The sequence below is a fragment of the Solenopsis invicta genome, chromosome 8 (genome assembly GCF_016802725.1).
Source record: "Solenopsis invicta isolate M01_SB chromosome 8, UNIL_Sinv_3.0, whole genome shotgun sequence".
Taxonomy (NCBI): domain Eukaryota; kingdom Metazoa; phylum Arthropoda; class Insecta; order Hymenoptera; family Formicidae; genus Solenopsis; species Solenopsis invicta.
In genome coordinates this window covers 5,228,328-5,241,042 of record NC_052671.1, presented here as the reverse complement: position 1 = coordinate 5,241,042, position 12,715 = coordinate 5,228,328, and the positions used below count along the sequence as shown (strand labels likewise).

At 35.1% G+C, this 12,715-nt stretch overlaps 1 protein-coding gene across 3 annotated transcripts; it reads right to left on the bottom strand.

Annotated features, from left to right (window-relative positions):
* Positions 1-2,246: 2,246 nt before the first annotated feature.
* LOC105196389 (trafficking protein particle complex subunit 8) lies at positions 2,247-11,951 on the bottom strand. Of its 3 annotated transcripts, none has more exons than XR_850750.3 (11): positions 11,543-11,699; positions 9,630-10,071; positions 9,070-9,315; positions 7,845-8,369; positions 7,187-7,706; positions 6,791-6,976; positions 5,975-6,715; positions 5,732-5,900; positions 4,244-5,315; positions 3,398-3,765; positions 2,247-3,314 (listed from the first exon to the last, which is right to left on the bottom strand). XR_850750.3 is itself a non-coding variant. In XM_011162325.3 (11 exons), the coding sequence occupies exons 1-11, from the start codon at positions 11,697-11,699 to the stop codon at positions 3,292-3,294; spliced, it is 4,341 nt and encodes a 1,446-aa protein (XP_011160627.1). In that variant the 5' UTR covers positions 11,700-11,951; the 3' UTR covers positions 2,247-3,291. The 3 variants fall into 3 exon arrangements, 2 of the variants coding, with proteins under 2 accessions (XP_011160627.1, XP_039308949.1); XM_011162325.3 differs by having other exon boundaries at positions 3,506-3,765; positions 11,543-11,951; XM_039453015.1 differs by having other exon boundaries at positions 3,506-3,765; positions 11,387-11,950.
* Between the last annotated feature and the right edge of the window lie 764 nt (positions 11,952-12,715).

Here is a 12,715-nt window from a genome sequence, read left to right as displayed (position 1 = left end):
TTACAAATTTTAAGTTAGCACAAATTGATAATGTTCAATAACGCCCTTTTCATGTCAATCCATTTTCCAGTAATTTTTATTTATTCTTGGAGTTGAAGTTTATTTACGATCTGGAAAAGAATAAAAAAAACATTTTCAGATACATTATTGATTTCTAACATATAAATTAATATTGATTAATGTATAATGTAGTTGAATAATTTCAAAGTTATTTTTACTGAGTTTATAATAAACAGGAATTCTATATGATATGCTTGAAATATTATATGCTTTAATATGTACCTAATAATTAATAATTGTTTTATTAATTTTGATTTGTTTCCGATATAACCACAAACTTTAGAATAGATTAATTAATTTTTACAAACAGAAATTTAAACGAAATCCAGTGTTTAGACAAAAAAATTACAATAAATCTAAATTCAAATCATTCTTTTTAACTTTATCTTTGATTTTTTGTGTTATTATTTAAAAAAATAAAGAGATTTTTCAAGCATGCTTCTCGGTCTTCACGCTTTCGTCATCAATCGGATTACATTTGAGACAGCAATCGTCAATCCGATTAGCCTAGGGAAATTTTCTATACCTACGTTGAGTACCATTGTTCAATCCAATCCGAGATCCGATTAGTATCGTAAACACCCATACATACGAGGTGTGTTCAAAAAGTATCGCGAATTTTGAATTTTCGCGGGTTACGTATATTCGAATTTCGATCTTTTTGTGGCGTTATGTTGGTACTCATGTCTCTCACTTATGCCAACAAGGCCATTTTGAATGTTCACTTAATTGTTGACAGCTGCTTTGCTTGCACGTGTTTTGGATCGTCTTCGATTTTTACCTATTCAAAAAAATGGATCAAAGAACCTGTATCAAATTTTGTGTGAAAAACGAAATTAAGTGCGCGGATGCATTCCGAATGTTGACTGTGGCATATGGAGAAGCTACCTTGGACCGAAGCAACGTTTATCGGTGGTACAAAATGTTCTCAGAAGGCCGAGAAGATGTGAACGACGAAGAGCGTGCCGGACGCCCGAGCACTTCAACAACAGACGAAAAAATTAATGAAGTGGAGAAAATGGTATTGGCCAATCGTCGAATCACCGTTAGAGAAGTTGCTGAGGACCTAAACATATCGATTGGCTCGTGCCATTCGATTTTTATCAATGATTTGGGCGTGAGACGGGTCGCCGCGAAATTCGTACCAAAATTGCTCAATTGCGACCAAAAACAGCATCGCATGAACATTGCTAATGAGATGTTGGACTCTGTCCGCGACGACCCAAATTTGCTCCAGAGGGTCATAACTGGTGGCGAATCGTGGGTTTATGGTTATGTCGTGGAAACCAAAGCTCAATCATCTCAATGGAAGCTGCCGCACGAACCAAGACCGAAAAGAGCGCGCCAAGTTCGGTCGAATGTGAAAGTTTTGCTGACAGTTTTCTTCGATTGCAGGGGCGTGGTGCATCATGAGTTCTTGCCACAGGGTAGAACGGTCAATAAGGAATATTACCTGCAAGTTATGCGCAATTTGCGCGAAGCAATCCGCCAGAAACGCCCGGATTTGTGGAAGAAGAAAAATTGGCTTTTGCACTACGATAACGCCCCTGCTCACACATCGTTGCTTGTGCGCGACTTTTTGGCCAAAAACAACACACTAATGATGCCGCAGCCACCGTATTCCCCAGATCTGGCCCCCTGTGACTTTTTCTTGTTCCCTAAACTGAAGAGGCCCATGAAAGGACGTTACGCTACGCTTGACGAGATAAAGACGGCATCGAAGGAGGAGCTGAACAAGATAAAAAAAAATGATTTTTTGAAGTGCTTCGAAGATTGGAAAAACCGTTGGCACAAGTGTATAATATCTCATGGGGATTACTTTGAAGGGGACAAAATAGATATTCATGAATAAATAAATAATTTTTGAAAAAACACAAAATTCGCGATACTTTTTGAACACACCTCGTACATACACATTTGACTCTAACAAAATTCAAATGGCGCGCATTTCAAATTTAAGATACGTAATTAAGATAACACTTTTCAATCATGATAAATATTTGTAAATACTAAATTTTAAATTCATATTTTATCTCAATTATTTTTCGATAAAATCATGCATGTTGCAAAATTTTCCGTGTTTTTTAAATAAATTTATGCAAAAGAACAAATATAATCGCGATGTGTAAAGATGTACACACAGTTAAATATATATGCAATTGTTATATTAAATAACAACATTTATATCAACTATATCTACACAATTGTACATATATTTATATTATCAAAGATTTAATACATTCTCTGAGATATACTTACAGAATAAATATTCTAACACATGCTATTAAATTTACAAAAATCTAAATCTCTTTATTTTATAAAGGATAATTTGTCCCATAGTGATTATATATTTTTTTACAAGTTATTTAAAAACTTTTTATGTTCAATAGGAAGTTCAACGTGTTATGGAGAGAAAGACAATATGCTACAAACGCCGTTAAAAGTGCTAAATAATTGTACCCATTATTCACTTAACTCACAAATTTAACAATTTTTATATACAGAGTTCCTTTCTCGCATTATATCGTAAACTATACTGAAACTCTGTTCACGGAAAATTGACTTATGTACATTTCTTAAAAAATACACTGTACAAAAATTACAAGCCTATTACCTAAAAGATCTCCTTTATATTCCTCCAAACGCTTAAAAAAAAAATCTTAATATGCGTCCGCGTTTCATGTGTTTGCAAAATGTTTAATCTCTATTCTTCACGTTATCATAAACAATCACATCATCAATCGCCAAATTATTAATACATGTTGAGTTTACGTAGAGAAATGAAAATATTTTTTTTCTTTACAACAGAAGAAGTTACTTTTTGCTTATCCGATACGTCGGAAATTTAAATAAACTCATTTGTAGTAAAAGAAAAGAATCTCTTTCGTCGATAAAAGTAGAAAAAGCACAAAAAGTAGAAAAAGTGAGGATAATTATAATTATTGATAATTATAAAAGTGTTTTATAGACGATATGTCTCGATAAAAGGTAACGTGTATCATTTATTTGGCAGTCAAAGGTATGCAGTCATCCCCAATTGAGAAAAACTGTTCAAAAATTCCTGCCATGCGCGCTCAACTGCTTCGTAGATTTACTGTGAGGTAGCTTGTGACTAACGGGTTGTAAAAAAGTTAAGTAATTACATTATAGTGACTGAACGTAATCGATCCCGAAACTGGAGATTTTGATTCACGCAAATACCTCGCCGTGTACCCACCTCAGTACAAAGAGTTATCGCGCAAAGCAATCAACGCCTGAAACATGATATATCAGGTAAAAAACATCTTGACATTATTAAAATATCAATTGTAATATAATGTAACAATTTTCAACATACGGCGTATGTACATATACTGACAAGGAATGATTCTGAGTTACACTAAAAAGTAGCACTTCCATATCCATTAATGACTCTGTAATCGCGCGATGAACATAATCTACGTACTGCCGTCGTTAACGATACATATACTCTCCATTTTGCCTTTCTGAGCGACGTACTCCTGGTTATTTACAACTTTAACGGAGATCTCTACTCGTGCGGCCAGATCGTACGTTCCCGCGCTAGACAGCACGGCGTGTAACTCCACATTATTACTCGCATGCGCTTCGACGTTGGAATAAATTGACGAGTGACCAGCGTATTTGTAGTACGTCGAAGCTTGCGGTGAATATAATTGAGATTTAATACTCGGAAGATGAGTTTCGCTGCAAAAAAATTGCATATATACATATATGTGCAAAGAAAAAGAAATAAAAACAAATAATAAAATTGCAATTTAAAACATGAAAAAGTTTAAAAAAAGAAGAGAGATAGAATACATAGAGAAAATTTATTTCTTTTAACGATATTTGTTGATTAAAAAACTTAATTGTTTAATAATAAAATAATTTTCAGGGATGATTTTATCTCTCTAGAATAATTTTGGGTAGCAAACAAAAATTATTTATATCGGAATATCCTCTATGCGCAGGGCTTATAAGTAAAAAGTATTTGAAATACAAAATATAAAATACAAAATAATGGCAATCTTTTGATTTAGAGTTGTATTTTGTATTTCAAATACTTTGTGCCCAGCTATGCCTGTATGTATTGTCAAAGTTTCATAATTTTTTAAATTTTCGAGGAAACCTTTCTTTATAAGTAATGCAATATTTTATACATTATATTATTTTTTTTTCTTACCTACTAGTACCTATCGTGGTTATTTTAACATCAACTCGCATCTCCGAGTGATTTTGCAAGTACATCGTGACGGGAACAATACACAATCGGTTTCGCTGAAAATTGTGTGTGACATGCCTTTGATGACTAAGAGAAAAAGAGATTAGACTTTTCATATGTTCTGCTTCCCACACGGAATCCTTAAGAGGAATAGTTATTGCACTCGATACATTTCGATCCGGCCCAAAAACTTTCAAGCGTGCGCCAAATTCGCTACGCTCGGTACGCGGTTCCTTCGGATGTTTGTAGGTATTGTTCAAATGCTCGAGCTCGAGATGATGCTGTCCGACCGCCCTTCGGGTGATCACGCCGCTCTCCGTCACGTTGGCGCACCACTTGACGATAAGCGTAGAATTCAATGCCATGATATCCGACACAGAGTTACGCTCGGCATTCTGTTGCTGAAATTGTTGCGCGTCGTTCGCGCTCTCGTTCATATCCAGCGGCTGAATGTGACGTCTCTGTACAAAATTGATGAACGGATAATCGCTGATCAGTGTATTGTCGCCCTCAGGAGTTAGGGACACGTCGGAAATGGTCGACTCGCTGTCGGCTTTCTTTTTATTCAGCTTCAACATCAGATGGAACACTTCCTGAGGTTGCACTTTTACGCTCGATGGCAGAACCGAGGAGTGAAATGCGGACCATATGGCGCTTTGAAGCGACACTTCAGACAGGATGATTTCATTTATAGATGGATCATGAACCTGATTGGTATTCTTAACAGACATGATTAAATTTAATGTTGGCGAATCGTCTTTAAATAATCTGCTTCTGACGGCAACTGCGGTGATCTGTATCGAGTCTAACACCGTTAATTGCCAGCTGTGCCGGCACAAACGGTGTTTCAAAGTGGCTTTTGATTCGACGCTTTCGTAATAGAAGAGCAGATCTAATCTGTGAGTTCCCTTCACACGAGGTGCTTGCACCCAAAGTGGCATTTTGTGAGTCTCCCCTACATTCAACACACCGTTCTTGGAAACAGGTAATGTCACTTTCGTGACTGATTTACTGCTCTTCTTTGCTACTAAATCTGCAAAAATAAATTTTTAATTTAAAATCATCCAACACAATTAATAACAGACATTTTAGGCAAAAGAGGAATATAAATAAATCATTAGGTCTTTTTTTATTAAATTAATTACGTTTCAATTGAATTATGCAAGCCAAAAACAAACATATTTTTACAATCATTTTATAATACATTTTAGCAGATATTAAAGCATAATTTTTGTAATATAAATTAAATCATATAAGCATAAAAAATAAAGGAACATGCTCAATACAACTTTATTACTTATTACATGAAATAAATTATTTTTTTTAACTTTATTTTTTATGTTCAATTATTGACCTTGTTTTTCATATAATTTGCTAAAACTTTATATAATAGAAAATAACTTATACCAAGAAAATATATTTAAAAAAAAGTCTTATAAAGATGCTTACCTTCACTTCCAAGTTTATCGACTTCCGCGTTTCCTAATGTAAAAAGTTTGGCGTCGGTCGATGCAATATATATATTTGTCAACGGAGCATTACCTATGTTCTTTAATGTAATTTCCACCCTTTGTACCTCACCGCACAACATTTCCGGCGACAGTTTAGTAAAGAGTATCTACGAAGAAGAGTAGAAATTTTAAATTTTCATATTTTACGCAATAGGTAATGACATTTTTCGAGAGAATATACCTGCATGAATGCCGCCTTTTCTATCACGTTCATTTCCAGCCTATAATCTTTCCCATATACGTTCACACCAGGTTTCTCTTTGACATTCTTGAGTTTGGGTGGTGTAATCTCGAACAATCTCTTACCGGCAATGACGATGGATGAATTTGCGATTGACGGATCGCTCATCGTCTGTACCGGATTGGACAATTTGTAACTTATACCTAGGACTTTTAACTCGCCCACCCGCCTGGGCGTAAAGGACAAGACGATATTCTGTTTACACGCCGGTTGCAACAAAATCGCGTCTATGACGTCCGAATCAACTGGGCTTGAACTGTCAATCGTTTTCGTTTCGTTCGTGATAGTCTCGTTATTGCAAGTAAATGACCATAGCAAGGTCACGTCTGACAGCGGTAGCGGAACGTGTAACGGATTGTGCAACTCAATAGAATAATGTACCGGTTCGTCTAGAACCGCGTTGGGTTTTACGGTATTATTACTTGTTTTAGAATACAGCGCGACTGTCGGTTTAAATATCATGGGTGAAGAACCCTGCGTCTCAGTTATCAGCAATTCCTCCATTTTCGACCATCTGGCGTCGTCCATTTCGATATCGAATGTGACGTGACTCGCCGGAATATTATTTTCGGTTTGTTTGCCCATTGGGCCGTATAATACCTTGATATTGTTACTGTCCAGTAACGGCAAAGGTAAAATAGGAAGTTCTATACAACTCGTGCCGTTTTCCTGAAACAACAACTGCGTACGGCCACATAAAAACCATTTAACATCAATATCTATTGTAATTATCATTGTGTTGCGTGTTATACTCACGTTATGAGTGTGTAAAAATTCTCGTAAAAATGCAGCTTGTTGCGGAGCGTGCTGCTTACTAGAAGTATTAAGTAATTTTTCAAACGCCTTTACAGCTTCGGGGACTTGTTTCAGGGATGCGGCTTGCCTACCAATTGTGAAATGGATGTGATCTGCTGCTAAAGACCAGCCCCTTTCATAATATACCTAATGTCACAGGTATCACTTATAAAATAACAATTTCATTCATTTCATTCAATAATAACAAGTTTAGATGTTTTAAAAACAACTAGAAGTTATTATTCTAGTTATTAATATAACTAGAAGTTAAAATTAACTAAGTTAAAAGTTATTAACTTTTTAACTAAGTGTTACCCAACCCTGAGTTTTCACCAGAGACAATACGATCGTGCCTACCTGATACGCTTGCTGATAACATCTCAAAGAGTGCTTCTTTTGGCCGGCCTTCGAGAACCTATGTCCAGCCAGAACTGCGTGAAATGCGTATTTGCGCATCATTTTCGGCCCGATGAAGCAATAAGCGGCTTGTTCGAGCAATAAAGCTGAACGTAAATCGGAATCCTCGCTGGTCATCCGTATCAACTGCTTCGCGGCTTCTCCGTATAATCCCCGACCCTTTAAGCACTCAGCACTGAGTAGCGTTGCCCTTGTCGCAAACTGAGGCATTTTACAGCTGTTCGAATAAGTCAATATCGCATCGTCCATGTACTCAATGGTCTTTTTGTTCGTCTCGCCTTGCATGAAAGCGCTTAAAGCAGCCATCTCAAGAGCGCCTGCATAATATACCCAAGCTTGATCCGCCGCAAAGTCGCGTTTTGCGCTGTGATACGCCTGATAAGCGAGCGAGTAGTGACCAAACATGAAACACAGATCACCCAAGCGTCGTAACTGTAACTCTGGCGATTCTGCTGTGTAACTGAAACGCAAATAAAATTTGCAAAATTTCTGAACTGCTAAACGTGCTAATATGGACTAACTTTAAGATTGGAAAAAAACTATTTCTTATAAATATAAGTAAAATAATAAAGATTAATGAGATACAATTTTCTCTTACATTACAGCATTCGATGGAGCCGATCCTGGTGCACCAGGTTTATTTGTACTAAACCACCTTTTCGTAGCGCTAAACAGCGATCTACTGACCCTCTTGTTTGAAATAACATCGTTCAATAGGCCAATCTGCTTTTCTACATAAGGCAACAAACTTCGCAAACAAAATTCCGTTATCAACGTTCGTAATCTTTCTAGATCTTGTGTGGAAAGACGAGCACCGTGTTGAGCAACTACATAATTCGGAGAATCCGCCCAGACATTCGTATTTATTGGTGAATTAGTAACAACAGATTGACCCTTGGTATTAGTTGTGGGAATAAAGTCTTGCAATTTTTCATTATCTGGACTGAGTGGATGAATTGTGACTGGAACTGCTTCTTGGCCAACTTCTAGATTCGCATTTGCCGACTCGGATATTTCAGATGAGAGACTAATCGTATCAACTCCAGTGACTAACTCCGCCAAATCAGGAGAAGGCAATGGAACACAGTTGTGTGGCATCAATGGCGTCCCGGCTTGACTTGTTCTGTAATAGAAATTGTTTTTATAAACTATAATTTTTTAAAATACGTTTAAAGTATAGAAGACTGCTAATATATTATTTACAATATATCTAATAATACTTATATTATTATTGTTATATTATTATTAATAACATTTAATTATTAGTATAATTATATATAACTATTATAATTATATGTACCAGAGATTTTCTCAAAGTATAAATTCCATTGATGAGTCGCAAATTGCTTTTTCATGAGTCATGAGAAATTTTCAGCAATGGTAAAAAAATTGAAATCAAAACCAAATTTTTAAACTACAAACTTCTTATGCATAAAAATGATTTGAATTAGTGAATTCAAAACATCAGAACTATTATTAACAAATGTAAAAAATAAACGCATTCTTAATATTATTATATTTATTAGAAAAAATTTTATAAAATTATATCAATCGATAAAAATATCAATAAAAAATAAAAAAACAAATATAAATAAATAAAAAATAGTACAAATAATCATCTATTTATCCATCTCTCTGCGCTTTTTCACATCCACTAAAACCAGAAAGAGTCGTAAATTTGCTCTTTTAAAAAATGAGCGCGGTTTACACTAATTTTGGAAACCCTGATGTATACTTTATTATAATTATTAATATAATAATGTATGATTATCAATAATTATAAATTTATTATAATCATAAATTTAAATACATGAAAAACATACTTTTCAGTCTCTGTAGTCAGCTCGCTCGGCATGGCAGAAACTCCACCCATATCCGCAGGTGTACGCGGAGAACTGTTCTGTTCGCTGCTACCAACCAATTCCGAATGTTTTGTCAAGAATTGACTCCAAGGGTCAGGTAAATGCATGTTATCGTCAGAAACACCAGGCGGTCTCGAATTCATTTGCAATAGAAAGCAATTATTAGCGCCATAAATAGTCTTCATGTCTGTAAAAACTGTTTCTGCTCTGGAAAAAAAAAAAATAAATATATTTATTTGTAAAAAAAACTGATTTAACAATATATAACGCTTATCAATATTAAAAAATAGTACATCATTTTCTCTCTCTCTTTCTATCTTATAATTTTAACTTGATGTATAACTAAAAAGCAAAAAAATATACATTCCTTTATTAAAAAAACTGATTTATTACTTTAAGATATTTATCAACGTCAGCAAACTAAATTATTATTTTCTCTTTCTCTTATAATTTTAACTTGATATATGTAATACAAAAAATATCTATTGTATACACAAAATAAAAAAAAACAATATACTTACTTATTTCTATCATCCTGAATAGCATCATGAACTAAGATGTAATACCTAAGGGCATTATTATTGAACCATTTAGGTAATTTTCCCGGTATACTTTGATGCAATTGGGCTCCCATAGTCTGAATCTTCTCCAATGGATTGTCCTCTGCCGTAGAGACAACTATCATACACGCGAGCAGATGCTTCGTGAATTCGTGATCCGACGGAAACTGGACGCTCAGAAACGTTTCTCTCCATGCCTCGAACCAAGGAACAGAGACAGGGATATCTAACTCAGTCGTGCCGATGTGAACTGTGGTTGTGCGTTCGCACAGGGCAGTACTGACCGCTTCACTTAACAACTTCTTGGCAAGACTGGGTTCTGGTGGCCGCATATTAATGTCTTGTATGGAAAGTCGAAGATTTCTAATCGCTACCGTGTTACCTTGGGGATCCTTAAAGTGACCTAAGGGCAGATGCTACTATTAACACTTGTATAGACTATAAAAGATATTAACAGAGTGTTTACTCAAATTTCATAAAAAAATTCCCTGAGAATTCCAGGATTTTTATTTAAAATTCAAAGTAAGATTACAGAATTTTTTAAATGCAGTTTAGAATTTATTTTATTATATAAGTTTTTCAATGTACCTTAATACAATCACCAAGAAAAGCCATTTAAGTTTTAAATACTAAATTTGAGAAAGTAATATAAAAACATGTAATATGAGTACATAAGTGGCATATAATAATCTGTCTATAATACATGGATCTAGTTCATTGGAAGTACAGAAATCTGATTAAATACAACATCAATTTAAAATAATGCATTGTCCTCTATTATTATTTCTACAAAAACAAGTTAGGTGGATGTACATGCTATATTTATTACTAATAGATTATCCACATTTTGTGTTTTATTAAGAAAACAATGATAAAAAAAAACAATTTTGTCAAAAAGAGAAAAAAATAAAATTTAAATTTAAAATTTCTTTAAATATTAGTAAAATCCCATAAAAATCCATAATTTTCAAAGATATAAAAAAAAATTCCTTGAATTCCAAGTTTTTCTCAGGTAGTAAATACTCTGTATTAAGCTTAAACTTATAAGTTTGCAATAAATGTACAATGGAAACTCCACTGATTGCTGATAGAAATTAGGTCTTTTGTAATAATATATACAGAGTATATATAACTCACACCCCTTATAGATAATTTATAAAAACTATATTAAATATTCAAATTGCTTGCATTTTCTTGCAAACGTTTCATTCACTTGTTTGACACAAAGCTTTTGAACATTCCCAAATATACTTTCCCTGACGTTCCCAGATCCCAATAATGGGTATTTTTTAAATTATCTACTGTTCTGATTAACACGAGCTACCACTCAATTTGATTCTGATAAGAGACAATCCAGAGTTCTGGAAATCTTAGTTCAACATGGTGATTCTAATATTAATATAATGTACATAAATTTTACATACAATCCTTACAAATTCTATTTCCTCCATCCACCCTAATCCACCAGTAACCGTCATTACTGAACACTAAGCTATGCCCAGTTATGTCATTGACATTGACATATAAATTTTGCATCAGCAAAAATACAATTCTTAAACCATTAAATTTTAAAACTAAATAATTAGATTACAGTGTGTTTATAAAGGTGAGATTTTAAACATTTTGTCAATAAAAATGTGAAATACGTGAAAATGTATTACATGGTCTATTTCTTTGGATGTAAAATTTACGCATCGATAATATAATTTAAACTGTACATCATTCAATAGCATTAACATTCCAGGTTTAATAAAGCACTGCAATTGGCGTGTAAAGTCCAACTTTTGGTACAACCCGTACGCAGTTTCCAATGCGTAGGCATCCTTGGCGAACGGATGACGTAGCTGGCGCGGTTTACCGTCCTCTCGCCTTACCTTCGGTGTTCAATTTACAGAACGGCTGGAGCAACTCGACGAACGATAGATTATTCTTCTGGCACGCGACATCGGCCGCGGCCGAGCAGACCACGGCGATCTGCGGAGAGAAAGCGTTGCCGATAAACTCCCGCGGGGTTAACTTGCACTGCGCCATGATCCTTGCGCGCGGGGCCACCGTAACATAACCCGTAAGTGCCGTAAACTCTTCCTCACGCACGTAGCACCGGACGTAGCGCGCTCACCACCAATTCGTAATCGTCCCACATTCCGCGATCACATCACGATCATTCCCGCCCGTCGTTATCTCGCGAGTCGACGTCGTACGTGTCTCGAAACGACAACGCATCCCCGTGCGGCCGCGCCGATAAACATGTCCACCGTCGAACAGCTGTTTTTCCTTCTCTTCCCCCTCACTCGCGCTGCTTGATGACAGAACGTCCACCATGAAGTAAACAATATGCGAGAATTGCGACCGAACCATTGTAGGCCGGTATTGGATGCTTTCCAGCAGATAACTTAAAAAAAATTACCGATCAAACCAAGCACATTCAAGCATTAAGCCCGTATCAGACTACGCATTGAAAATTGAAGATTGAAGATTAAGCTTTGGCCAATCAAAATAAAAGGAGTTAAAATTTCCTTGTTTTGATTGGTCAAATTTCAATCTTTAATCTTCAATCTCAATCTTCAATGCGTAATCTGATACGGGCTTAAGGGCCTCTTTCACCAATCTCGGTTAACCGAGAGGTTAATCTATTGGAATTGACCAATTGCATTTGTTATTTCACACAACAGGCAATGCAATTGGTCAATTTCAATGGACTAACCGATTGGTTAGATTGGTGAAAGAGGCCCTAAACGCAACTTTTATTTGTAAAAATTGTTGCATTTGTGCATAATGCGATCAGTCAAATCGATAAATTATTTTTTCTTTCATCAAATCTTTCACCAATCTTTGGTTAGCTACAATAATCGAACGAATAATTCATCGGAATGGATCAATATCGCATCTATCTGTTATGTGAAATGACATATGAAATGAGGTTTGTCAATTCCAATGGAATTGACAAAATAATTGAAATAATTGGTCAGTTAGATTTAATTGATTTGATTGATATTTGATTTGTGTAAAATCAATCAAAAAATAAATCAATCAATAAATTGATTTGA